Here is a 23,847-nt window from a genome sequence, read left to right on the forward strand (position 1 = left end):
TAGAGATGCTGTCATCCATCGGCATCGATTAGTTAGCGTTTCCTATAGCAATAATGAAAACGCTCTGTTTCTCTCAGTACTGACCTTTCAGTGCCGTGCCCTGTTAGCATAAAAACTTGGTATCGTGGCCAACACGAAGTGCAGGGTAGGAGGTAAAGCGAGCGGTGCCCTTGCAGGAGAGACAGGGGCAGAGGGAAGGCACAGGTAACACATGTTTACCCTAAGACATTCTACTCAGCGTACACGTTACTGCCTTTTGCGTCATTTTTGGATTTTAAGGTGACTTCAGTCAGGTCTTTCTGCTCAGAATGCAGGACAATCATCTACAGTTTATAAAAACTGGCAATTCCTGATCAGACGTGGGTAAAAATAATGTGTAGTGTTCAGTGGGGATGTAGAAGTATTTAAGAATGATAAGGAGTAAAAGGTCTCAAGCTGCAAACCTGAACGGCAGTTCGCTGGAAAGGAGTTCCTGAAAAACACAGAGGATTTGTTTTCAGCTGATAATTAAGGGTGTTTTTTTTGGTGAAGCCTTGCAAATTTTTTTGATTTTTGGGACCTCTTTTCAAACAACTCCAGGCTTGATGTAAAAATCGTAATGATAGTAGTAGACCACATCTCTTGGGAAGCTAATCCTGTAGTTAATTTTCCTCATTCCTGAACACTTGCACTTTATTTCTAACCTGAATTCAGCTGGTTTTAGCCTCTAACTAGAGGATGCTATTATAACTTTCTAGAATTAAAGACTTTATTTAATAATCGCTTCATTTCATTTTTCATTAGCCCAGACCTTACCCCAAATGAACCAAACCCAAATTTATATAAGGATGAGGAAGCTACTAGCTTATTAAAGTCTGATTTATGCAAGAAATAATAATTTAAGCCTTTCTACACAGATGATGGTCTGAATTCTCTGCCTTCTTGCCTGTTTTGTCCACAGTGACTCTGCCCATTCACCTCTGTGCTTCTGGTCACTTGTGTAACTTGCTTCCCAGCACACACAGTATAATGCTTTTATTTCTTCTTCTTTAATGGTTTGAGCAAGTTTTTCTTTGGCATGTGGGAGATAGAACCTAATAATTGTAGAGTGTCATGTTTAAAATAGATGGAAAAGCTTTAAAAATTAGAAAAAAAGATGAAGAGCTACTCCTTTTCCTTCAAACCCTTCAACCCTATAAACATACAGCCTGGTAAGCTGAAAATTTAAAGGTGATGAATAGCTGATGGGAATTGTGATGTTTACCTATACATGGAATAACAAACTAGGTAATAACAAACTAGGTAAGAGACCTGGATCTCTGGAACCACATGCAGAGGGTGTTAGGGAAGCACAGGCAAGTCCCATCACAACCTTCGCTGTGAGGGAAATGTGTGTTGGTTGGGGGTTGTTTGTTTTTTTTTTGAGAGAGGCATGGCTTTTATTGGACAAGACTGAGGAAGCGCCCCTCATCCCAGCATGGAATCATAGAATAGTTTGGGTTGGAAGGGCCCTTAAAGCTCATCCAGTCCCACCCCCTGCCATGGGCAGGGACACCTCCCACTGCATCAGGGGCTTAAAGCCCCATCCAACCTGGCCTTGAAGACCTCCAGGGATGGGGCAGCCACAGCTTCCCTGGGCAACCTGGGCCAGGGCTTCCGCACTCTCATCGTGAAGAAATTCCTCCTTCTGTCTAGTCTAAATCTGCCCCTCTCCAGTTTATACCCATTGCCCCTATCACTCCACGCCTCTGTAAGCAGCCCCTCCCCAGCTTTCTCATGGCACCTTCATGTACTGGAAGGTTGCTCTAAGGTCTCCTTGGAGCCTTCTTTCCTCCAGGCTGAAGAGATGGCATCTCTTCAGAGATGGGCAGAGATGCTTTGGCCTCTGCCTCTTCGGAGCCGTGCTCTATGGGTTATTACATATGGGAGATTTTTGTCTGCAAAATATGTGTTTCACAACCTGTGATGCTTAAATCTGCTTTCAGAGGAACACTTGTGTTAAACAGCTTATTCAGTCCTTCGCGCAATTTGCAGGTGCTTTCATTGACTCTAGTCCCGTTTCACCAGGAGATGAGTCGTTGAGGCCTCGCAGTCATCATCCATCATCTTTGGCCTATGACTTCTGCCGGTTCAGCTTTAACCAGTTTCCCACCTCCTTCTTGTGTCCCTGTGAGCCAAGGTGACCTGTGGGGATAGGGCTGGTTTTGGTAATAATAATGTCCTTTAAAAAAAACCCCTAGAATTCTGATCCAGAACAACTTAGTCGTATTTGAAAGGAGTCCCTCTGTGAGTGCTGTGTCAGACTGACTGCGACTCATTGATTCCACTAATTTTCTCTGCTTTTTGTAGTACTTACATAGGCTTGTTCATGGTAAATTGCAAGTATTTTCATATGTTAACTCATCACGAACGTGTTTATTTCAATGACCACATGCTAGGGATTTCTGCTTGGCATAGTCCCCTTCCCTGGAGGGGTTTAAGGCACGGGTGGACGAGGTGCTAGGGGACATGGTTTAGTGTTTGATAGGAATGGTTGGAGTCGATGATCCAGTGGGTCTCTTCCAACCTGGTTATTCTATGATTCTGTGATTAGTATTTCTGCTAAAACACAGAATTCCAGAATCGCTTAGGTTGGAAAAGACCTTTAAGATCGTGGACTCCAGCAATAAACCACACACTGCGAACTCCACCACTGAAATGTGTCCTTAAGCACCTCATCTACACATCCTTTAAATCTCTCCAGGGAAGGAGACTCCACCACTTCCCTGGGCAGCCTCTGCCAGGGCTTGACAGCCCTTTCAGTGAAGTAATATTTCCTAATATCCCATCTGAATCTCCCCTGGTGCATCTTGAGGCCATTTCCTCTCTTCCTATCGCTTGTTACTTGGGAGAAGAGACCAACACCCACCTCCCCGCAGCCTCCTTTCCAGGAGCTGCAGAGAGCGATGAGGTCTCCCCTCAGCCTCCTCTTCTCTAGCCTAAGCAGCCCCGAATAAATATTTTCAATATTTTTTCTTGACATGTTAGACAAGTGTTGCTTAGACCTCAAATATGTATTTGCAGAAGTGTTTGCAATTCATGTGTTTTCGATTGTTACATACGTATGGGATACGTCTGCTCCGATCAGAAGTGTACATTGTTCTCTTGCAAAGCCCATTTCATAATTAGGCATTTCAAAATGAAGCAGCATAAAAACATCCTATCTAAACCCCAGACCTGTGTAATGAAGAAATGCCTGCTTTGCTGTCTTCCCTGAAACACAGAGGCGCCTGGCCCGCACCGGAGCCGTGCGAGGCGATGTGAGGTGTGACATCATAGCCTTTTCCTTACAAATGTGCAGTTGATTTCTACCACCAATTCAGATGCCTGTGCTGACATCATTCCCTCCTGCCTGTCGTCTCCCGGTATAGAAATGCCTCCTGAGAAACATAGCACTGGAAATGGTCGTGATTTAAATTATTTAATGCAATCCTGCCCAAGCTCTGCAAAGATGGGCTGTGCCTTCTCAGCTTCCCAGCAGCCGCCTGCCACCCTCTCCTCGCTGGCTCCATCGTGACAGCCTTGCCCCTCCTCCATTCATCACCCGGAGGGGCGAGGGTCTCCTGCCCTGCCTGCCTGCCTGCACTGGGCTGCATTTTTCAGGAGCAGATGGAATACGAGTCGTTATATCATCTGTCAGGCCAGTTTCTCCCTAACTATGGAGCGCTAGAGGATGCAGTTCGTGTACCGTGAGCCTGGGATTCAACAGCAAGCCCCATCACGGCTGAATTAATGTCAGGTAGATGGGGAGGGGAGCTCAGCTGTCCAGCCGCTCACTATTGGCTTCTTATTACGGCATTCTCCCCGGAGAGACTCTCTGCACGCCCATTCACCCCCTCCTCCTCCTCCTCCCAGCCCCCTCCTTGCCTACCCCTTCATTACTGATTCACAGCAAGAGGCAGCAGCGGCAGCCGCCACGCTGGTTACGAATCAGAGATTGCAATGAGCTCATCCTTTTCTCTTTGCAGCTTCAGAACTGCCCTGGCTTTATTGCTCGGATTGCTGCCGCTGTCTGCTGGCACACACGTCCCCAGACACTGAACCCTGAAAGCTCTCCATTGCTCTTCTCCCAGCGGAGCTTTCCTGCACTCCTTTTCCGCCCTTTTCCTGCTTTTTAGGTACATTTTTAGATCCATGTTTTCTTTGGTTTGTTTTTCAAATCTGCTTTGGACTCTGGCTGAGCCAGCACAGCGGATCATATTTTTCCTTGATTCTTAGCAAAGATGCTTTTCTCTTTCTGAGAGACCGACGGGTGTTGCTGTAGGCGGCCAGCCCAGCCCATCGCAGAGATCGGAGGCTGGCTCTACTCATCTTGCACTTTTTGAGATTGCGGTGCAAAGCCTGTTCTTCTCACTCTGGATCCTTACTACTTACTGCTCATGGAAGAAGGGGTGCCTTGCAAAACCCCAGCTGCCAAGCTCACACCACCAGCCAAAAAGTCCCAGGACATGCATGACGAGAGAAGCAAGCTGGTGAATGAGTATGCATGTCGGGTGCTGGAACTTCTGGGGATGGGGCATCGCCTGTTTGTGCCTCGGCTGCTTGCGGTGAGATCACGTTTTCTTGAAATTAATTCATTGCGAACTTGCCATCTTCCCTCCCAAACCTTCTTCCCTTCCCAGGGTTCTTGACACTGAATGGAGATGTGAGAGGTGTTTTATTTTTCCCTCTTGGCTTAACATAATCCATCTCCTAAACGCTGAGTCTTTCTTTCCGTATTATCTCAAGAGGGCTGGACGCTGGTCCTGCTAATGGGGATGGGTGCCACTCCTTAACTGGCTTGAAGGGCTCCCAACCAGGGCCGCAGTGGGAAAAACAGCTTTCCTAAAGCCACAAATGCTTTTGTTCTCAGTCCCATAGTGATTCCGGATGAGCAGCGTGTCCAGTCTGCTTCTACATACTGATGGCAAGTGCATTCATGCTCAGCATTTCAGATTTTACGCTTGTGACATCTAACGTTAGTTTTAAGCATTCATAAAAATTGAAGCTACGTTGATGTGTTTTGGTTTTCTGCTGTTTCTGTGTTTGATTTTGAAAAGGCAGTTGACTCTATAAAAAAAAATCTAAAATACGTTGTGGAATTATGTGGGAAATGAATTGTTCAAAATGTTTTTAACCATTATAGCAGCTGATGTCTGGATGTGAAATGGCCTGAAGCTGGTGCAGAACATCACAGTACAGAGAAGCGAGCCTGCACCATTCCTAGTGCTGGACATTAGGAAAAAATTTTTCACAGAAAGGGTCATTGGGCACTGGCAGAGGCTGCCCAGGGAGGGGGTTGAGTCACCTTCCCTGGAGGGGTTTAAGGGATGGGTGGACGAGGTGCTGAGGGATATGGTTTAGTGTTTGATAGGAATGGTTGGACTCGATGATCTGGTGGGTCTCTTCCAACCTGGTGATTCTATGATTCTATGATTCTATGATTCAAAGCAGGCTCCAGGTCACGAAGTAGTGGCAAATCCCGAAGTCAGCACCTGATCCTGGCTGCCTCGGCCCTGAGGTTTGGTAACTAAACCTGCTGCCACTCGGAGGCTCCCTCGGTTGGTGGCCCCGCACACCAGAATGTCATTGTCATGTGCTGCGTGTGAAGACAGTTGGTTCCTGATCCCATCCCATTTTCTAGCGGGATGGTGCCTTTCCTTTATTTCCATGCCCTGTGCTGTGGTTCCTTGCAGTGTCCTGCCTCTCGTTTTCGTTGTGCTGCTGAGAGCTGTCTGCGTGTTCCGCAGTGCACTCGCAGAAATGAATGTGCTCTGCGTGTTAGATGTTCAGTGTGAAAAAAGAAAAGGTGAGCGGTTGGATGTGCGTGTCCCTGTGCTGTGAGGCGATGGATAAAAACACAGGACCTGTCTGATTGCTCGTGAAGCACAGGTGGATTTGGATTCCACTTGTGGAACTGGGTGCAGTGCCTGTCGTGGGGACTAAGAACACATGGTCGACTCTGGGGTGTGGAAGCGTTGGTCTGGTTTATGTCCGAGTGTTCTGAACGCTCATCCAGCCCATCCTGCTGCTTCAGTGCTGATGGTCTCTTGGGCAAGCACTGCTAAATCATTCCGAAGTGGTTTGTGACGAGCTCCAGGGAAAGCAGAGACAAACACACTAAGCTCTTTTTCACTTGACTTAATTGAGCTTTTTATCTGGCCCTCCAGATTGAGAATACTGGGAAATTTAGCATCCTTCATCACAGAAGCGGCTTCGCTTTGCTGAATGACATGGTATTGGTTATTTAAAAAGAAAATAAAGGGGGTAGGGGGAAAGCAAAACATTACAAATAATACTTGTGTTGCTGGAGAGTCTTGACTTGTGGAGGCAACGTGATTTCCTGTCATATTTTATTACCTAAATATACCTCTTCTGACATGCATCCCTTCTGACAGGTACCCTTGCATAGAGGAGAGACACCAATTCTGATGATTCTTTAAAAATGAGAAATCTCTGAGGGCCAAGAATTTGTACTTTAATCAGAGCTGAAGATATTTCAAAACCTCGATGTTTCATAAAATGAAGAACTACGTTGTTTTACATGCATAAGCTTCTCCCTCTGCTGTGGTTTTGGGAATCGATGCCTAGGTCGGGCTGAATATATGGATTGTAGCATTCTGTGAGAAACAGAATCTGTATAACCAGAATATATAACCTTAATTCCAGCCTTAGCACAGTTTCAGTTGCCTGCTCGCTGCATCCACAGGCTGCAACCATGCGAGTGGAACGGTGCTGGTTCGGGGTGGGTTCCTCGCTTTGGGGTGACCGCGGCGGGATGGAGCTGTACCGCTGGAGTCGGTGTTTGTGCTCGCACGCACCCCTCCGTATTTTGTGTGGCACGATTAACGTGGCCTTTGTGAAATGGTAATAAATGTAAATCCGGATCTAGGTATAAACACAGCGATGGAATTCAGAGCAGAGAGCGCTGCTGGGCGTGCACATGTTTATTGATGCCAACTCATTGCATGCAAAACCAAAGCTGGTTTTTTTTCAAGGTAACGCTTTTCTACGGGTGTTTTACAGAGAATGCAGGCTGCATTTAGGAAGGTTTTGTCAGGGTAGCTTTTCCTGGAAGGAAACGGACAGAAGCGATGCCGGTAGCAGGAGTTGGGTGTATTGTGTGAACCAGAGGAACCGCAGCAGCGTGGCTTTCCCCAACAGTCTTCTCCCTGCCACCGCGCGCCTGGGAAGGGTAGTGTTATAGCTTCAGTACTACATTCTGGAAAATTAGTGTGAATTTGTAAACATGTTGAATTGACCAGCTGCAGATTAAATAGTGGAGTTGAGCATGGGCGAGTTCTTCCCGGCTTTTACCTCGTTCCCGACACGTGTGCATCCAAGTGGGGAACAAGCGGTTTGTGCCCACTGGCATTCCAAAGAAACTTGAAATGTATATACTGTAAACGTAGAATTCTGTGGGAATTAGTAATTTGTATCCATTTGGATGAAGGAGGAAGAATTAAACTCGGAAGCGCAGTGTGGTTGATCCAAAATTTCTCCTGCTTTATTGATTCCCAGGTGGGAATAGGAGTCGTGGTTGATGTAGTGGGGTAATAAATGAGACTGCAGAATTAATAACTGGAGATAGAGGAATTCACAGAATCACAGAATCACAGAATAACCAGGTTGGAAGAGACCCACCGGATCATCGAGTCCAACCGTTCCTATCAAACACTAACCCATGTCCCTCAGCACCTTTAATTTAATTTAATTTAATTTAATTTAATTAAAGGAAAAAGCCAAGGCTTTGTCCTTTGTCTTAATCACATTTTCCTAAATATTTTGTGGCAAGTAGTAGTAATGTTATTTACTTTAATAAAAATAATCATAATTACAGAATCATGGAATCATAGAATCAGTAGGTTGGAAAGGACCCACAGGATCATCGAGTCCAACCATTCCTATCAAACACTAAACCATGTCCCTCAGCACCTCATCCACCCATCTCTTAAACACCTCCAGGGAAGGTGACTCAACCACCTCCCTGGGCAGAAGATTAAAATCATTTAAGCCTCTCGTATCACATTCCTGGTTTTTGAACATTTGCAGTTTTCCAGAACTTTACCTTTAGATTTGAAAGCTTTGCTATTCCCAAGGGCATTCCCTTGGCTTCAGTTGATCCATATAAGATAATTTTAGGAATATATCGAAATACTTAAGTGGAAGGATGTTTCAGGGCACATTTAGTCATAAAAGGCAAGTGGAGACTTTTGGTCATAATTCTTTGTGAGTTTCCTACTTTGCTGGGTTTTAAAAATACATTTTAACCAAAAATGTGGTTATTTGAAAACTACATCTAGATTAATAAAAAATGCCCTGAAGTCCTGGAGAGCACAGAAGCGCAACACGCCTGCCAAACGGCAATTATCGGTCCATTTAACTTAGAGATGGTTGAGTGAAAGAAGTTGTTCTTGAGTTCCACAAGCCGTGGGGTTTACAAATCTCTGCTTGTCAAAAGATTCCTGAAATGTCTTTATGATTTATTGATTAAAATCACAGAACGTCAAGAAATGTCAGTCTTAGGATGCCATTGTTGCTATTTGTAGTAGTTTTTACACACACACACACTGGTTTTATGTTGCCTCCTGGTGTTAATCAGCACGTGGAGAGGTTATTTTGCAGAAAATACACAAGCCACGCAACCTGGTCAATGTTGCTCTCAAAATGTGACTTTGATTTCTTGTGGTTTTAGCAATGACTAATTTTTTGATCAACAGATTATTTTAATGAAAGTAAAATATTCAGCAAAGTTGGAAGAGTTGAGCAGTGTGGGTGCTACCAATTATTTTATCCAATTATGCAGTGTGATGGTTTCTAATTTTTCATAGCTATAATGGTAGCTCAGCAAACTGTCTCAGGAGTTCTTTCCATGATTCACCATTATTCTTACAGGGTTTTCATTGACTAAAGATTTTTCAGGGTTAAGACCTCAAAATTCTCAAGAGTCACAATTTTATGAGTAATTTGTTAGGGGGCTGTTACCGTGTTATTGTAACAGTGATTCAGGCAGAAGCCTCAGAAAACTAAATCTGACTTTAAATGTTTCACATGAAATTGCTGTTTTCTGACATGTTTGCCTGTTTTTTTGTATTTATTTTTACATGAAGCTCTATGAACATAATGGGTTGGTGCATCTGCTTTTCTGAAGTTTGGCAGAGTAATTTAGCTGTTGATTATTACTTTTTTGGGGATTTTTTTTTTCCTCTGATTTCTAAAATAAATCCCCAAACACTCAGTGCATGATGTTAATTTAAGAAAAATAAATTAAATACAAAATTGAAATAAAGATGTCTCGGCAGGACCTCTAGGAAGGGCTAAAACTAGGGTAGCTCAGCTCCTAATAAAATGCTAAGACTTCGGCAAAGAGCGTGTTTGGGGGCTGCTAACAGTGGTTTCCACCCCAGACCCTGTTCTTGTAACACCGTTCTTGGCTGCTCACGCTCCTTGGGCTCTGCTTCAAGGTCTTGGAAATACCAGGCAGTTCCAAGTGCTTTTCTCCTTTCTTATCCTGTTACCTGCCTGGTTAAGTACAAACAGTCACAGACTTTCTTACTACAAGCTGGTTAAGAGTTATTGCTTAAGCTAATTTATTACTTAAAATTTGAGTGATACTTTATATGTATTATTTTTATATATATATATGTGCCATGTCCAGCAATGGACCGTTATTTATTTTCTCTGATACAACTGTATAGCGATTGCAGCTGCCAGCATCGCCGAGAGCGAAGGAGGAAAGCTGCTCTCCAGTAAGCTGGTTATCGACCCACTAACTGCTTTTCCATTGGCATTTTCCAGCTGAACTCTGCCCAGAAGGGGCTTGGCTGCCAGAACCACAGAACCACAGAACAACCAGGTTGGAAGAGACCCACTGGATCATTGAGTCCAACCATTCCTATCAAACACTAAACCAGGACGGGTTTTGGCAGCGATGCTGCGTGTGGCCGTGTCACGGGCTGCTCCTGCCGCGCTCTGTAGCTTGCAGGTGATCTTAAATACAGCCCGTGATGGATAGGAAGGGGTGATCTGGTCTTGAGCATGGCACAAGCCTATAGAACCTCAGTAAAGCTTGTTTGGGAGAAGTACTTTGTTAGGAAGAGGAAACGGATGCCTTGGCCAAAGCCACATTCCTGAGTGGGTCTGATTCTTTAGATACCCAGCTGCACCAGCTTTCTGTCAACACTACATCGGTCTTGGCTGGTTGAGCCTCTGCCAAACAGTTCTCCTGCCAAATGTGTTTTGGGCAGAATCGGATGTGAGAGGTTGTCAGGCTGAGCATTTCTCATCAGCATCCCGGAGGCTTTTCCTGTGTGCCATGACCCAGCAGCTCCCGTGGCCTTGAACGAAGGAGGACCCAGTAGTTCTTGAGAGAACTCCTGAGGAATTTGCTAACAGAAAGTTATCTGCCTGAAAAATGGGGCAGTCCTGGAAAAACTGATATGCTGGAACTGCTTGAATTGTATTTGGAGTTTTCTCATGCTTCAGTGGAGCAAAACCCAGTACAACACTGCTCGTTAGGGTACACGGTGTCATAATTACCAGAAATACAGAGGTTGATGGGTAAACGTGTGCAAGGAGACTTTGTCCTTACAGACTCGAGATCGATGATGTCAAAGGAGGTATCGCTGTACCCAAAGTGAATGACTGGGCACGGTGGTGATGATGATCAGCGTTGGGGTGGCACACCTCTGCTGTCACCTTGCGCTATGCACCATCAGAGGTTGTGAAGAGGAGGGTGCTGGCCTCTTCTCCCAAGTGACAGGGGACAGGACAAGGGGCGATGGCCTCAAGCTGTGCCAGGGGAGGTTCAGACTAGATATCAGAAAGAAATTTTTCACAGAAAGGTTCATCGGGCGCTGGAACAAGCTGCCCAGGGAGGTGGTAGAGTCACCATCCCTGGAGGTATTTAAAAGACAGGTGGACCAGGTGCTCAGGGATGTGGTTTAGAGGCAGGCAGGAACAGTTGGACTTGATGATCCAAAAGATCTTTTCCAACGTGATGATTCTGTGATTCTATGATCCTTCCAATATCTGCAGTACCATACTCAAGTTCAGTTTGCTTTGGTAAACAATGTATTTATGCTTTTAGGAAAGGCTTTTACGTAGTAGACATTATTTTAATGTAAATTAAACTAGTGGTGCTTTAGTAGTTTGTAGGGTGTGTAGAGAGCCTTCCTCAACAAGTAAAGTTGTCGCTGCATTGTAGTGTTTATTTTTAGCTGTTTAAAACAAAGTTAACTCCCATGAGAAATAACCACTGAGCCTCACCTCTTGCATGTCAAAGGCTGCACAGTTTCTCCCAGTTCTCCCTGTGTAGACCCAAATCTCTTGTGTTTGGCCAAAGTGTGTTTTCTGGGAAGGCATTGTCTGAAATTGGAGACAGCGAAGGGTTTTGAGTGGATGAGAATACAGTTAAGAATCGAAATCTGAAACTCTATTTATGAAATGTACCTACTGTGCATGACAAGGCAAGACATGACAAAGGGCGTATCTGATGAGAAAGCGGAGGGTGGACGTGGGAAGGTGTTGGCAGTGGCACTTGAGCAATTAGTTCAGCAATTAACGTTAACCAAAGGTACCTGTGTGACTCCTGAGTGTTTGTAGTAATCGTACTGCAATACATAGCGCTGGCCTTCGTGATACTGGCCTGTACATTCACACATTTTTATTCTCTCTTTCTGGGTTAAAGATCTTAAAATTTGCATTTTTGAGCCAAGGTCCTGAATGTCGTGTGTGGACACAGTTTCTTTGAACCCTTTAAAGGAACTATTCCAAGGCTCGGGATTGCCCATCTGCTCCATTCTCGGTAAATCCAGAGATGAATACATTCCTCCCTGTGAATCACATCACACCGGCAGTAGCAGAACTGGATTGACGTTAAATGTTTAACATTTCCTGACCTGTTAGGCTTGATACCACGCTGAGAGGTACAGCAGTACGAGAGATGTAGAAATAAGCATGTAAAACAGTTTCTGGCACGGCGTTCCTTGAGAATTTGTGTCACAGACTTCTGCACGTTGACTTGCTGATGCCTCTTATGAGTCATACACATTCCTGCTCTGCTGGTCATGTCTGCAACCATATAGATCTATATATACGTTGTCTTTTCAGGGCAGCGTTACGAGAATCAGCAATGGTCTAATGCACAGGCTCTCGAGAAAATACTATACGTTTGCCTAGGCTTTTGTTATTTGCTTGGGCTTTGTTTTTCTCCTCCCTGAGTGACATCTTGACAGCCTGAGCCAGAATCCCTTTCTTACCCTGCAGGTAGAGAAGGATAAAAGACAGTAATGTGTTACAGTCCTCTGATTGTGCTGCTCGGCCTGAGATTCCTTGGATATGCCTCAGCCTCTGTTTTTCCATATGTGATGTGGGTTAGAGAGCTGATTTCAAGGAGGATGTTTGGAGCTATTGTGAATGTTGATGGTTTGGAATACATTCAGTAAATGGCAAATCCAGTAAAAGAGCGTGATGGCACGTTCTCAGCATTTACAGTAGTCCCCTGTGTTTAATTGCAGACCTCAAAAGAGGACCTCCTACAAGCTGATTTCGAAGGAGCTTTAAAATTCTTCAGAGTTCAGTTGCCCAAGAGGTACAGAGCTGAGGAGAACGCCAGGAGACTGATGGAACAAGCCTGCAACATTAAGGTAAGGGTGGTCTTCATTTCTTCTCATTCACCCAAGGATTTTTACAGGAAGAGTAAGGTATGATGTGAGGAATGGCGGTAGCATGTGGGAAGTGAAGTCATGAAATCATAAGTTTATTACTTTTTACGTATGTTTGTATATTCATACACGCACGTGCACGCACACTTTTTGTATTAAGAAAATAGAGCTCTGAGCTTGTCTGTCTTTGTCAGCTTTGGTACAAGCTAATGGTTAAAATACTGGTACACGATCAACAAATTGAATTATTAGAACTCGCTGATTCATTAATTGATTTATAAGCAGCGATTACACTAAAACAGTTAATCGAATGTGTGACAATCATGCAACCAGAGGTCAGATATTATTTGTTTTGCCCAGAAGATATTGGTTTGCAGAGCACTGCTATATAACGCAAATCTGTTGGGGTACAAATTCACTTTTGTTTGTATCGCAAGCTTACCAAGACAGAATATCTTTTTATAATCTCTTCTACGCTATCCAAGACCACGCTGTCAAAAGGCAGACTCCTTCGAATATCTGGAGCACAGGTTGGAATGAATGACAGCAAAAGGGAGGAGCCTGACTGTCAGCTTTTCAGGGTGGAAATCTTCTGTTACGAGTGGCCGCAGGGGTTCATGGAGCTATCATTTGGGAAGGTCTGCAGTTTTTTCTGGGATTTCTGGAATACATATAGCTAGGGATGGGCTTAACATTTGACCTTGAAAAAAAAGTGTTTATTGTTTCTTGGACTGGGAGCACTGGTGGGAAACGTGTGGTTGGTGAGGCTGAGTAATGGGCCGAGAACATCCCAGCAGGAAGAACGCTTCTCTTACACCTTGCCTTTTTTTATATCTCTCAACATATTCATTCATTTCCTTTCGTGCTGCTTAATTTTATAGTTTGCTAAGCAAAGGCTTCTTCCATACTGCTTAAAACCCTGATCTTGTGAAAGGGTGGGGCTTGCCAGACTAATGTTTATTCCAATCTGGAACAAGATCATCTGCACAAAGGTTTTGTTAAAACTGGGCTTAAGATTTGAGCGAGCTGAACGAGAGTATATGGAAGGAAAAGGCTGCGGTTCACGGTTTAGTATTTAGTCCTTCCCTCAGTTCTTGAAAATGAGGGAGGACTTGGGGAATACAGTAAAACTGTCTTTATGTTGTGGCTCGGCGTGTTTTTCTGATGGAATCAAAGACCTCATTGTACTTTCTGGAAGAGATATTTGTGAATTTTGTTGGGCCTGCCTTTCTCATTTTCTTGTGCAATGCATCGTGTGCCACAGAACGATATTTTTCATTCCTTTTGGGTTTGTATTGGGTAGGTGTGTACCTGATGTGCTGGGAAAGTGTTTTGCAGTGCATTTAAGGCAGATGGTGAGTGTGTGGAGTAGGAGACTGAAGTTACCTTTTGCTGTGTTGGGAGCACCCTACTTGTAAGGAGTATGGTTGGGAGTTGGGTCCTGCTATCTCACTGCTGGCAGCTCATTCAGGTGTGAGGCAGAGGAGAGGACCTGACCTATGGCCTGAACTGGCCTGACAGTTAAGCTAGGAATAACTCACCCCATGGAAAGGAGTGATCTGACACTGGGAGCCTTTTAGTTAAGGTTGTTGTCAGGATTAATGGCACAGTCGGGAAAGTTAATCTAAATAGCGAAGGCTCTGAGCAGAGGTGAGGTGTTTAAAACAGACAATGTGAAAGACTTCAGGAATGCAACGTGAGGAAACTCAATCCAAGACCTTCTTGGAGGGGAGGGTGAACTTACTTTAAATGATGCCACTCATACTGGTAGCCACGTGCTCACCAACACCAAGGCTTCTGTCTGGGCAGGATCACTTGTGTGTGGTGAGGGGCAGTGGCTATTAAGTCCTCACTATGTCTCTTGGGTTCTTCTTGACTGATGCCAATGAACTGGCTTTTAGGCAAATTTGTACTCTTGAGGAGTCAAGCAGTTCTCATGGTGTGGTCTTGCCCTCAGAAACTTCCTGGCTTCAGCGTGTCATTGCTGCCCTTTGTCTCCGTGTCCTCACTGCGGGTGGGTCTAGGGCTCCAGCCTGTTCTCCTGCCGGTGGAGGTGATGTGCTGTGGCTTTGCTGCAGGTCTCCCTCTGGCTGGGCATCTCTTGTGTGGCCTCACCAGAGTGCTGGTCTTCTGGTCTAGATGCTTCCTTGATAGGAATGGTTGGACTCGATGATCTGGTGGGTCTCTTCCAACCTGGTGATTCTATGATTCTATGCAGTGAGAGTTTTCTCATCGTTTGGCTGCTGTTACTCAAGTCCTTGCTTATCAGTTCATCCCATTCTCTGTGTTGTTTCTTCTGGTGCTTTTGCGTGCAGATGCTCCCATTCACGCTCCGTTCAGACCGATCTTACTGATTCTGTTACGCATCCCTACCGAGTGAATATGCGATGCCATGACTCTGTTAGCTTGGTGTCCCACATGCAATTAAAACACACAAGGGCTGAACTGACTTCCTAGTCACAGTTTCTATTTATTTGGATGAACTTTTCCCACTTGTGCTGACTAGAATGGCCTTAGAGAGTCAAAGCTGAATCACAGGAATGTAACCTCTGACTGGAGACAACACATTAACTGTTTGATAGGCAGAAATGAAAAGCAACTCATAATGAAGAAGGCAATCAGGAGTAATCCACGTGGTTTTATGAAGGGCAAGTCCTGCTTAACCGACCTGGTTGCCTTCTGTGATGAGACAGCTGCCTTGGTGGATGAGGGGAGAGCTGAGGATGTTGTTTTTCTCAAGCAGAGACGCTGTCTCCCCTGGCGTCCTGCTAGACAAGCTGATGAAGTACAGAAGAGGTAGGGGACGGTGAGGTGCATCAAAATCTGGCTGAATTGCTGGGTTCAGAGGGTTGTCAGCAGCAGCACGATGTCCGTTTGGAGGTCAGTCATTGGTTTTGTACCTCACAGGTTGATACTGTGACCAGTGCTGCTTATCTCCTTCCTTAATGACCTGAAGCGCACCTTAAGCAAGTCTGCAGGTGACACAGCTGGGAGGTGTGGCTGATAGACCAGATGGGTGTGCTTCCATCCAGAGGGACCTTGACAGACTGGAGAGGCTGGCAGGAATCCCATGAAGCTCAACAAAGGAGGACCGACCCCAAGCACCAGTACTTGCTGGGGACAGCTGGCTGGAAAGCAGCGTGGCAGAAAAGGACCTGGGGGTCCTGGTGGACACCAAGTTGAACGTAAGCCAGCAGTGAACCGTTGCTGCAAAAAGGGCCAGTGGTATCCTGGGCTGCGTTGGGAGGAGGGTTGTCAGCAGGTCAAGGAAGCGATCCTTCTCCTCTACTCAGCACTGCTGAGATACCTCTGGAGTACTGCATCTGAGACTGGTGTCCCCAGAACAAGACATAGCTACAATGGTGAGGGGCATGATGAAGGGACTTCCTTCATCTCCCTGCTATGAGGAGAGGCTGAGAGAGTTGTGGCTGCTCAGCCTGGAGCAGAGAAGGCTCAGTGGATTCTTCTCGATGTGTATTGATACCGGGTGGGACGAACTAAGGAACAGGAAACCAAGCTTTTCTTAGTTGTCCGATGAATAAACCAGAGACAGTGGGCACAAAATGAAATAAATTAATTTGTTTATAAGGTATTTATCTATTTATTAACTTCAGGAATGATCAGGTACAGGAACAGGTTGCCCAAAGAGTTTTCGGAGTCTCCCTTCGTGGAGCTACTCAAAATGCAATTGGTCCTAAGCAACCTGATGTGGTTAACTGTGCTTCCAGGGCCTGGTGAAGACAAGTTGTTCTCCAGAGGTCCCTTCCTCAAGCTCAACTCTTCCCTGATTCTGTAATTAGATATTATAATCGTGGTATTTATTTACAAACAGGAGATAATAATTACGGGAGTTTACATGCTCAAATAGGAAATTATAGTCTTGATAATCATCACTAGACGAGGACCTAGGGAATGTAGAGGCTACATGAAGAGTAGCTGTCTGTCTTGTTGAATGCAGCAGAACTTGTTCTGTTCAAAAAAAACCCAAACAAGACCCTTAAACGTGGGTTTTTTTCTGCTGTATGAATCAGGCAGTGTCTCTTTCAGCTGCTTCTCACGTCGGCATTAGTATTTGTAGACTGAACACGAGATGTTTTCAGACTAAGTAGCACACAGTAAATGCTAGGGAGTATTTTCTTTAGTTTTCTAAGCTAATTACTGAGGTTTAAAAGCCTGGTGTGGCCAGGTTTCATAGCCTGGCTGTATCTTTTCCAGTGTTTCTTTTTATTTTTTCCCGACATTAGAGCAAAACAAAACAGGAGTTTAACATTTAATAATAATCCACCTCTCCATGCGGCTTTGTTTTTCCCTTGAGCTGTAGCTGGCATGGTTCTAGAGAAATCAAATTAAAAGATACTTGGTGGGTTTTCTTCTGAATTTCACAGCTTTTAAGTTTAACTCATGGGTTCAGGACCTAACCCTTGAGTTTTGAAGGTGATGCATCAGAAATAGTTTTATCATCCAGTTTTTAAAATAAAAAGAATTAGCATCAGTTTCTCCTTTAAGAACATCTCTGCGTATGCAAAGGAAAAAGCTTTTGTTGATGGAAAATTGTATAGAAAATGTGGCAGAGAATCTCTTCAGTTAAGGACTTTCCATCTGTGAAGACCTCTGCTGGGGCTTGTAGGGCAGATAGAGCCCGACAGTGCACGCCTTTCCCTGCTCAGGACCAGTCAAACAGAGGAGAAGGATATTTACTCTCCAAGTAGGATGTCAGAGGCTAATTTAAGGGTTAGTTAAATTTGATAGAAGATGAAAATTTAGAGTTAACAAATGGAGTATGGTCTCCTGTGACCATGCCTTTCATTTTGCAATAGCTTTGCAGAGGGAGGGATGTGTTTCTCCTAGAGCAGTCACTAACAATTACAGTTGTAAAAATGGGTGCAGGAATGATATCTTCTCCCTGACCAGTGCAGGCTGTATATTGTATCTCTAGAATAAGGAATTACTCTGATTTCCTACTCCACAGAATGATTACCAATGCTTTTTGTTCTCAGGTTTTTGCAGGAGATGCTTTTTTATCTATTTTTTGTCTCTTAACAAGGGATTTCAGAGTTTTTTCCTATGTCTGTGGAAGCCCAGTTTGTTACACAAATGAATGAAGAAGGAGCCTATTCGAGGTTAATGAAAATTAAGCTTAATGGTGTCATTTTATTAAAACAACTAACACATTCTGCATACTTGTAGAGGGCTGTGCATGTCCTAAAGGAGCTTTAATGTCCTTTGGTTTTAATATAGGAAGCCTGTCTGCTCTGTTCTTACACCTGACTTCAGTCAGCTCCTGCTTTTTCTCATTTCACAATTGTTCTTTGTATAGTTTTAAAACAGATTTACTTGAATAATGTTTGAAATCAAACTGATGTTTGGAAGCTCACACCTTACCGATGTGGGGGAATTATTTTATTCACACCTCTGTTGCCGTTTTATCTGGAAGCAGTTTTCTTGCAGGCATGGTTTAACAGGGAATTAGGTATTGATTTACGTGAGTTTCAATGGAAAGGAGTAAAAATAGTTCCCCTGCTTTCTCTCTTCTCTCTAGGGCATTCTTTTTCTTTGTGTTTATATGTATATATATTTGTTTATATACAGATACATGGGGGTGGGGGGTTGCTGTTGTGAGAGGTGGTAAAACAACACAAATGCAGCAGAAAAGCAAAGGAAAAAACTAGAGAAAGACCCTAAAACTGCATGAGCTTTCTATTCCTTTGATTCTAGCTCTGATGTATCTAATTAATCTTCCAATATAAAGGACAGGAGAAAAATTGCTCATTTATCACCTTCTCAAGAAAAGGCCAAAGAAAATTGAAAAGAATTGTGTTTGGATCTATAGAAAGCACTGCTGTGCCTGTCTGTGATTTCTTATTAAAACCCAATGATCAATTCCACTTACGTCTGCGCCGTTATCTCCTAAGCACAAGGTCCTGTTGTCATTGTAAGGAGGGTCGTGGTTTTTAACGCCTGCTCTGTCTCCAGCTTCAGTTCCGTTCTTCTGCTTGGCTTTGTGCAACAGCGCAGGGCAATGGACTGGCACCCGAGAGTCGGATTCAGTCGTGGAATTGTAGGATGCCCTGTTGGAAGAGACCTCAGAGATCATCTGGTCCAACCTTTTTAGATGATCTGTTGTTTGAATGAGATGGCCTGGCTCCCTGTGAGCTGAACCCTCAGTGTCCAGTGTAGAGGAACCCACCACTGCCCTGGGGGGACTGTTCCTGTGTTTTGCTCTGCTCATGGTGGAAAATTTTCTTCTGGAATCCAATCAGAATCTCCCCAGGAGCAACTTATCCCCACTGCCTCTTGTCTTTTCCATGTGGATCCTCATAGAAAGGGAGTCTCCATCCTCTTGGCAGACCCCCTTTATGCACTGGAACATGGTAATAACGTCTCTAGGCCTTCTCCTCTCAAGGCTAAACAGACCTTGTTCTCTCAGCCTTGCTTCGTACGGAAGGTTTTCCACTCCTCTGATCACCCCTTCCTCCTCTGGGCTCTCTCCAACCTGGCTGCAGCTTTTTTTTTGTATAGTGGGGACCAAAACCGAGCACAGCGCTCCAGACAAATGCTGACCAGAGTGGGATAATGACTTCTTTATCTCTGCTGGTGATGCCCTTCTCGATGCACCGTGGCGTCCTGCTGGCCTTCTTTGCAGCTGCAAAACACACTTCACTCAAGTTGAGCCTGTTGTCCACCAAGACCCCCAGGTCCTTCTCCACAGAGCTGCTCTCCAGGTTTCTGGAGGCTGTGGAACCGGGTCTGAGCTGCACTCCAAGTTTACATATTCCCACGTACAAGACCTTACACCGATATCCATTGAACTTATTAAGATTGAAGTGCCTACAGAGGAGCTGGACATTTAATATCATTGTAATCTCGGTAAAACAAAGCGTTAACAGCATAGACAGTGTCATGCATTTAAAAACACAGGCTCAGCTGTGAAACACTTAAACTTATTTGAACTCTGCTATTCTGGCTTTCCAGTGAGCAAACAACCCAGTTTGGGGTTGCCCAGTTGTATTTGTTGTTGCCCAGTGTATTTTCATAGTGTCCAAGCCTTTAGTAAGACTCTTCAGTTGGTTTGGGTCTGGTTTTTTTTACATTTTTACTCAGTTGACATTGTAAATGGAATCAGATATATTGCTAATTTCATCAACAGGGAAGAAATATAGTTGCGTTATTAATAATTAAATATAAACACATTTTTACCACTAGCTGTGCAACCTGAGTACAAGTATTTCGGTGTCCTTGGAGCAGTCATTTGTTGGCATGTGGCCTCGTACTTCCGTGAGCAGGGCATCAACAAGAATAGTGTTGAAGGTAGGAATCTTTAAAGAGCTATGAAAGTTTGAGGTGGAAAAGTGATAGAAACGTTCATTGTCTGTGTCCTCAGCAACTGTATCACAGTGTACATCAAGGTGAGATTTGTCCTGGGTGTTAACGGATCAGGCGACATCTGGAAACTGTTCCAGGGGGAAAATGCTCTACATTTTGGTTCGTTGAGGTTCATGCCATCAAGAGACACGGCTTTCCAGGATGACAGGCATTTTCCTGTTTGGAACGGAAGACAGAAAGCATACTCAGAAGGTCTTTTGGCTTAAGCTTCTGGAATCTGTCTCTTTCCTCCTGGATGAATAACAGCTCCTTTCCATCCTTGCCTCTGAAAATAGTACAGAGAGCAGGAGATGAAGGTGGCAAGGAGTCACACTGCTTGACATTTCTGTCTTCTGCCATCTTTGCCATGGTTTGTCTAAAATAACTTGGCTCTGTGAGTAAGAGGAAGTGAAAATTATTCCTAAGCTGAACTGGACACATTTGAATCCCAGATGAAGGTTGGCTGGAGGGTTGACTCGCCTCCCATAACGGAGCACGTTAAAATGTTCTGTAAAATGTTTTCTGCCTCGCAGGGTCTCTGTGTCAAGCAGAATGTACAGAGCTAACAGTCATCTTAGTTGTTCTTTGGAAGGGAAGGTCTATACGCTGTTTTCTTTTGAAGGACACAAACTCTGTAACTTGTAACTGATTTTTCTGAGGGATGCCTAGAGTTTGAATGTAGAGAAAGTCTGTGATGATGGTACCTGGCAGGTTTGTGCTGCCTCTTGTTCACAGTCAGATGCTTTTCTTTATGAAGATGCTTCTGTGGCACAAAAGGGGCCGTAGGGGAGAACTAAATGCATCTCAGCAGCAGCACTTGTGGCCGTCGTGAAAAGCAAAACAACACAGGCTTTCACATTTTATGAGAAAAGACATGTAGGTAAAAATATAGCTCCATGAAAAGAGCACAAATACAGGAAAATATAGTTACAGAAACCAACAAAAGCGTTCAGGCTTAAGATGGAGAAAGCTCGCTGGAGGTGAAAATTCATCTGTGCTTCTCTTGGACCTCGTTCAAGCCATCAGATCTGAGGGAACAGACAGCATCTCAGCGGTGAGTAGCACAGTGGTGATGCAGAGGAAATCTATTTCGTCACATACAAAAGGCCCTGGGGCCAGTGTGCTGCGACCCATGCTAGCCAAAGGCTTTGGGATGTTTTTCAATTGCAGGTCCCTGAAGAATATTGTGTCTTCATTTGATTAGAGCTCAATTGCTGTGACCAAACAAATAGTGTATTCCCCCCTCTGAACAGCGGAGGAAGAAGCTCTTGTTACTGAAAGTTCAGTGCCAACAAAGAGAATTATCTTTTATTTCTGTGCCTAGAAATCATAGAATCCATGCATTTGGAAAAAAATTGCATTTAGGCCAGAAATGTTAAGCTGCCTTCTGTCGTATTTGATCAGCCTGTCTGACATGTGTCTTGGAAATGCTGCGGTTATTTTTACTGCAGCTGTTACAGGTTGTAAAGCTGAAGTTTCTGGAAGCGAGGCGTGACCGCGTTAGAGGAGGCTCCGGTAACCCAGACTCGCTGGCTGTTTTCTGCAGTGGCATGAGGAAAAGCCTGTTGTTCATTCCCACTGTGGTGCAGAGGGCAGTTAGGACCAGACATCTATTTAGCTTATTTTTAACAGATGAAATGAGGTGAGAGATGCTGAAGCACTGTGCTATACTGAGACCAAAAGCTAAATGTGTGAAAATAACAGGGGCGGGGGCAAAGTCTGACAGCATTCCTTTTCTCTCCCCCAGAGCTTTTGCAAACAAACAAAAGAAAGATGCTGGGGACAGAATCTTTATGCATTTTTGCTCGTGTTTGATTTCTCAGGCATGTGCAGTTGAATTTCTTCGCTTTGAACATAAGCGAACAAATCCAAGTGCAGAAACGCAGCCGTATGCATTTTATAAATGCAGAGCTCTGCAGGGACAGGAGCTTTTAGAACTGAAGTCCCTAGTAATAACAGAGCATTACAAACCCCAGGTGTTATTTTTCCCATTATTGATACTGTTGGAAATTAAAATCAATGAGTGGTGACCAGTGTCTAAGCAAAAGGTAGCTACTGGAGTAGATTAGCTGGCTGCTTCATAGGGGCAATACTCACATTTCTAGGATTTTTTTATCGCTTTGCTTTAGGAGTCTGTGGTTTCCCACAGTTTATTACCATTATTTTTACTGTATTATAGCTTTGTTTCTTCTGTGGTGTTTAAGTAGTGTAGTAAACATAGGGTTAAACTGTTTATGTTGTTTAATTTGTTTTTGTTTGGGCATAAATAAATTACATCAGGCTGGTTAAACAGAGGTGAAGAGCTGTGGCCAAAGTCTTTGGAGAACCGAGTTAAAGCGCTATCCAGACATGTTGCAGGACATTGATCTTCATTTGGGGAGGTGTTTCATTGTATTGAGAACAGCCATGTTCCAATTTACTCTTTCACAAATTTTTAAATGTGGGGTTTGGCTGTTTTGTCTGAAATAATTCCTCATAGACTGATAGAATGGTTTGGATTTCTTCTGAAGATCTCATCTCTATCTCCCCTCGTTCAGCTTAAAACTTTAAATGATTATTTTTCACGCAATCCTGCGCACTTCTGGGCCGAGAGAGGTGTTGACTCAGTGCCCCCCCAGCCAGCCTCTGCCTGCTGAAGTTCATTGCTTGTGCTCTCATTGATGGGCCAGGTATGCACCTGCCATCTGGCGTGGACCAATGGGTTGTGGAAGCCGTGGTGGGATGAAAGGTTCCTTCTTCTCTTTGTTCACACTTCCCCACACTCCTCATCTCTGCAACCAAAACTAAAATGATCAAAACCAGTTCAAAAGCATTATCATGGGTCTGTTAGCTGGGAAGCCTTGACCGTGTGTCTGATTTTCCTATTCAATTGTTCAAGCAGCAGATGAAGATCGGTCCTCGTTATGTTGTCATATCTGTTTATTATTTGTTCCACTTCCTTTGCTTAATGAATGCAATTTCCTTGACTCTAATTCTTAACCAAAATTTGATTCTGCAAGTGAAGCTTGTCCAAAGCCTTGAAAAAATAGAAAATCTCATCTCCGCGTAATTAATCAGCGTAATAAATAACCTCTTAAACCTGGCAGCGTAGGCACAAGCCCCGGGTGCACGTGGGACTTGTGCCCAAAGACGGCGGGTCAGGCTGCGTCACCGTGAGAGCAGAGCATCATCTCCTCAGCTTCAGCAGAGCTCCAGCGGCATCTCCACGTGGCTCAAGCATGGAGCAGGGCCTCATTGCTCCTCTCCCAAACGGGAAATACAGATGTGCTCTCCCTGATGGAAATGCTGTGGCTGGGGTAGCTGGGAGAGGCTTGCAGGATAAGGTCTTGACCTGTGAAAAAAGGCAAATGAAACGATGGCTGAAGTTCTTAGCAGAGTCAAACACTTGTCTGAAGAGCTCTTTTGTAATCTCAGAAATCCTTTTGTTAACCCGTAGCTCAGAGCACGAGATCGATGACCTTACCCTACGTCCTCCCTAGGAATAATCTCATGGCAGTCTGAGTAACCGACCTGATTGTGCCACCCGGGATGCTCCATCTTTATGGAGCAGGGAATATTGATTTTATTTCAGCTAGTCGAGAGCAGTGGAAGAAATTGGAAACGGATCAGGGCTTTGATTCCTGGCTTCCTAACAAGAATGGTTTGCTCTGCTGGCTCCTGCTCTCCCCGAAGGCAGCCTGGTGTGAGATGCTGTATTCAATAACGCCTTCCACCCTCTGATAAACTGTTTTCCACGCTTTGGGCTCTGTTCTTTTCCTGCTGTCAGTGACACATGGGAAATTTATTGTCAGGCTGTTAGTTTTGATGACTTTGCAATCTACCT

The 23,847-nt window shown here is 44.4% G+C and overlaps 1 protein-coding gene across 4 annotated transcripts in view; it reads left to right on the forward strand.

The window, feature by feature from the left end:
* RABGAP1L (RAB GTPase activating protein 1 like) overlaps positions 1-23,847 on the forward strand; it is a 248,130-nt gene that overhangs the window by 170,158 nt on the left and 54,125 nt on the right. For 3 of the 4 annotated variants that reach the window (XM_069862589.1, XM_069862587.1, XM_069862588.1), the window contains one exon: positions 12,516-12,644. In XM_069862589.1, the coding sequence (XP_069718690.1) occupies positions 12,516-12,644 (129 nt within the window). Of the gene's footprint in view, positions 1-3,903; positions 4,566-12,515; positions 12,645-23,847 lie in introns of those variants that run through there. The other variant, XM_069862590.1, reaches the window with a different exon arrangement.

Source organism: Phaenicophaeus curvirostris, chromosome 8 (genome assembly GCF_032191515.1).
Source record: "Phaenicophaeus curvirostris isolate KB17595 chromosome 8, BPBGC_Pcur_1.0, whole genome shotgun sequence".
Classification (NCBI taxonomy): Eukaryota; Metazoa; Chordata; class Aves; order Cuculiformes; family Cuculidae; genus Phaenicophaeus; species Phaenicophaeus curvirostris.